The 3,305-nt window shown below is 47.6% G+C and overlaps 1 protein-coding gene across 1 annotated transcript; it reads right to left on the bottom strand.

Annotated features, from left to right (window-relative positions):
• Nucleotides 1–2,163: 2,163 nt before the first annotated feature.
• On the bottom strand, nucleotides 2,164–2,763 carry DIRAS2 (DIRAS family GTPase 2). The gene has a single exon (XM_007120199.2). It carries the CDS (start codon nucleotides 2,761–2,763, stop codon nucleotides 2,164–2,166), a length of 600 nt encoding a protein of 199 aa, XP_007120261.2.
• Between the last annotated feature and the right edge of the window lie 542 nt (nucleotides 2,764–3,305).

The raw sequence follows: 3,305 nt of genomic DNA on the forward strand, positions 1-3,305 counted from the left end.
CCCGTGGCAGACATCACATTTTACCATTAGTTTAACCCACCCAAGATCTCTAAAGTTCATTTTGGCCATGAAGTCCTATTTCTTCTTCCACTTAACCCATATCCAGATTACAAATGGATGACATCTCTCTGAGAATAGAAAAAAAAAAAGGTAGGGACAAGTTGAAAAGCAAATGTTCTAGAAAACACACCAATGTGATCTCACTGTGAAGGCTGTGAAACAGCCACTTGGAACAGAAGGAGCCCATCAGAAGGTGTGTCCATTGGGACTTGGAGAGGGATTTGGTGGCACCCAGGTCACTTCTCTACCCTCCCTGCCCAAGTTCTGTTCTAGGAGGCCAAAGAGGTGGGCTGACCATGGAGCCAATGGTTCTCAAAGTTCTCTACCTCCCACACACTAAATACTTCACAAGGATGAGTTATTAGCAGAGGACAGGGGATGAGATGAAGGCAAGAAAATTTAACCAGAAAAAGGTTAATTTAGGATCTGTTGAGAGCACAGAACTGCCCAATAGTTGCTGCAGCAGGAGGCACAGGAAAGAGACAGCAAGTGCGGGAGAGAAGGGTATGTGCAAACATCCAAACTTGACCATCCTGTCCCAGCTGGGCACTGCTGCCCAGCAGCCGAGAAGCTCCCCTTACATGATCCTGAGGGCATCACTCTCTCTGCCTGCCAGGCAGGTGACAGGAAGGTGTGCTGAAAGGGAAAATTCCAGAGGAGGCCAGAGTGGGATGCAGACTGGAACAAACAGGAGAATTTACAGGCTCTGACAGTGGGAATTTTCAGGAAGCAGAGCCAAAGCAGCCTTGAGGATGGCAGAAGAATAAGCTGAGTGGGCTATGCCCGGCCTGTGACAGAGCCTGCCAGACCCTTTTCCACCCAGCATGCAGGAACCAGCAGTGGCCGTAATTTGGTTTGAAGGATTGAGGATGCACACGAGATCATTAGGAGGAAAAGATAATCATTTCCAGAGTGAACCCTGCATTGAACAGCTCTTAGAAGACATTTCTAATGGAACATGCATGATAATCTATTACTTGAATGCATTTCCCAGGAATATACTCGTTATAGATAATCATCAAAAACACAGTGAACAACCTTTGTTTCAACGTATTTCATTAAGATGCAAAGTATGGCACAGACATGTCCGTGTCTGTTAGAAAATGGATGCGCTTTTGGTCTTCGGATGGCCTTTGTTGGCTGTTACCCAGTTGGACACAGATCGAGTTATTGAAAAGAAGAAAATCATGTTGGAGGACAAAAATGTCTAAAAAATAGCTACTTTAATTGCTTTTATTTAAAATCTGAGGGCTGGAAGAGTTATACCCCTCATGGGTCAGAGGAAGGAAACTTCACATTTCTAAAACTCTCAAAATATAACACACAGGAGCGTTATTGCAATGTTTTAGTACTGTCACAATATCCTTACGCAAACATTTTAAACGGAAATTGAAGAATTTCTGACAGAGCGGCACACTCTTAGTGAATTCATCATTGTATGTGAAAAGAAATACCCTAAAAGGCTAAAATGATACCTGCTAATAACTAGACTTAGTGAGGTGAGGACCTCCCCTCAGAGTGGCAAGGCTCACAGGTCAGCTGGGAACTGACAGTGAACATCCTCTGGCGGGTAGAGAGGCTGTGTTATTTTTAATTCAGTAAAAGAACCATGGAACCGAACAACTTTGGCCTGGTCTTCTCACCTCTTCCCACCTCTCCCCTCCCCAAGGGTTGTCACTGGCTTCTGAGCAGAGGGGATGCCTGGTTTGGGGGTGGCGCCTGCAGCTCTGGGTTAACATGCTCTCACATGCATGCAGATGGTATTTCCCCCTATCGGCACACGCTGCTTCCGAGGGCACAAGCCCTCACGCCTCCTGATGGCAAACAATGTCTCCAGAAATGGCTGGCACCCCACTCGGTTCCCTGCGATGCTGAGCATGTTAGTTTTCATTTTAAGCATTTGTCAGATTCCCTGATTCTTGAGAGGGGGTGCATATTGGTGGTGGTGTAAAATGCCCTCTGAGGACAACAGCGCACACCTCGGTCAAAATGCAATATTTAACACGTGGGCACCTGACATGCTACCCTGACGACTGTGGGTTTCATGTGGAGGGGGAGGGGAGGAGAGGGAGACACACAATTGCTGCTCCCATGGGAGGGAGTTCACATGATCACGCACTTGCCCTTGAGCTTTTCTTTCCTCTTCTGCTGCTTGCTCTTTTTCCCGTCGATCTGGAGGCTCACGGTCCTGCGCTTCTCCAGGTTGAGCAGCTCCTGGAAGAGCTCCTTCACGTTGTGGTTGAGCTTAGCCGAGGTCTCCATGAAGGCACACTTCCACTTGCGGGCCAGCGCCTCGGCCTCGCTGCTCTCCACCTCGCGGTTCGGGCTCTCGTCACACTTGTTCCCCACCAGCATGATGGGGATGCTCTCCACATCCCCTTTGATCTCACAGATTTGTTCATAGATGGGTTTGAGCTCCTCCAAGGACTGCCGGCTGGTGATGGAGTAGACCAGAATGAAGGCATGCCCTTTGGAGATGGACAGCCGCTGCATGGCAGGGAACTGATGGCTGCCTGTGGTGTCCGTGATCTGCAGGGTGCAGATGCTCTTGTCACAGCTGATGACCTGCCGGTAGGTGTCTTCCACAGTGGGGATGTAGCTCTCCCGGAAGGTACCTTTCACAAACCGCAAGACCAGAGAGCTCTTGCCAACACCACCTGCGCCGAACACGGCCACCCGGTAATCGTTGCTCTGCTCTGGCATGTTGCTTGAGGGCTCCAACGATCAACTAGGAAGCACCTAGCAAAGGAACCAGATGTTTGAGAGAATTAGTAAAAGAAAAATCTAGGAAAAGGTTTCTTTACCCTCTCTTGATAGCTTAAAACAAAATTGAAATGGTACAGTTTGCTTTCACTTTCCCAACACAAGAACAATTCAAATTTCATTTTATAATTCTGTAATTCTAAATCCAATAATTATAGCTAATCCCCAGTTTTCAGTAGGGCTGTTGATCTACTGAGTGGCTAACTGGAGCCAGTCTATTTCTCCTTATTGGACCATGGTTCTGAGCAGCTTTGCTCTCACATCACCCTGTGCCCAGGGAAAAGATGCCAAGTCAGCCCAAGGGAAGCAGAATCCAGGAAAGGTAATGGGGAGATGGAAATTAACTAAGCCCCAACACACACACACACACACACACACACACGCACACACACACACACACACATACACAATCACAGCAGATCTTTACTATTTAACCTGAAGTACGGTGAACACCCAATACACTGGTCATAATACGTAATTTT

The sequence above is a fragment of the Physeter macrocephalus genome, chromosome 9 (assembly GCF_002837175.3).
Source record: "Physeter macrocephalus isolate SW-GA chromosome 9, ASM283717v5, whole genome shotgun sequence".
NCBI classification, from domain to species: Eukaryota; Metazoa; Chordata; class Mammalia; order Artiodactyla; family Physeteridae; genus Physeter; species Physeter macrocephalus.

Excerpts from the sequence above, each read along its gene's own strand:
- DIRAS2 (XM_007120199.2), bottom strand. The coding sequence starts at position 2,763 with ATGCCAGAGCAGAGCAACGATTACCGGGTGGCCGTGTTCGGCGCAGGT.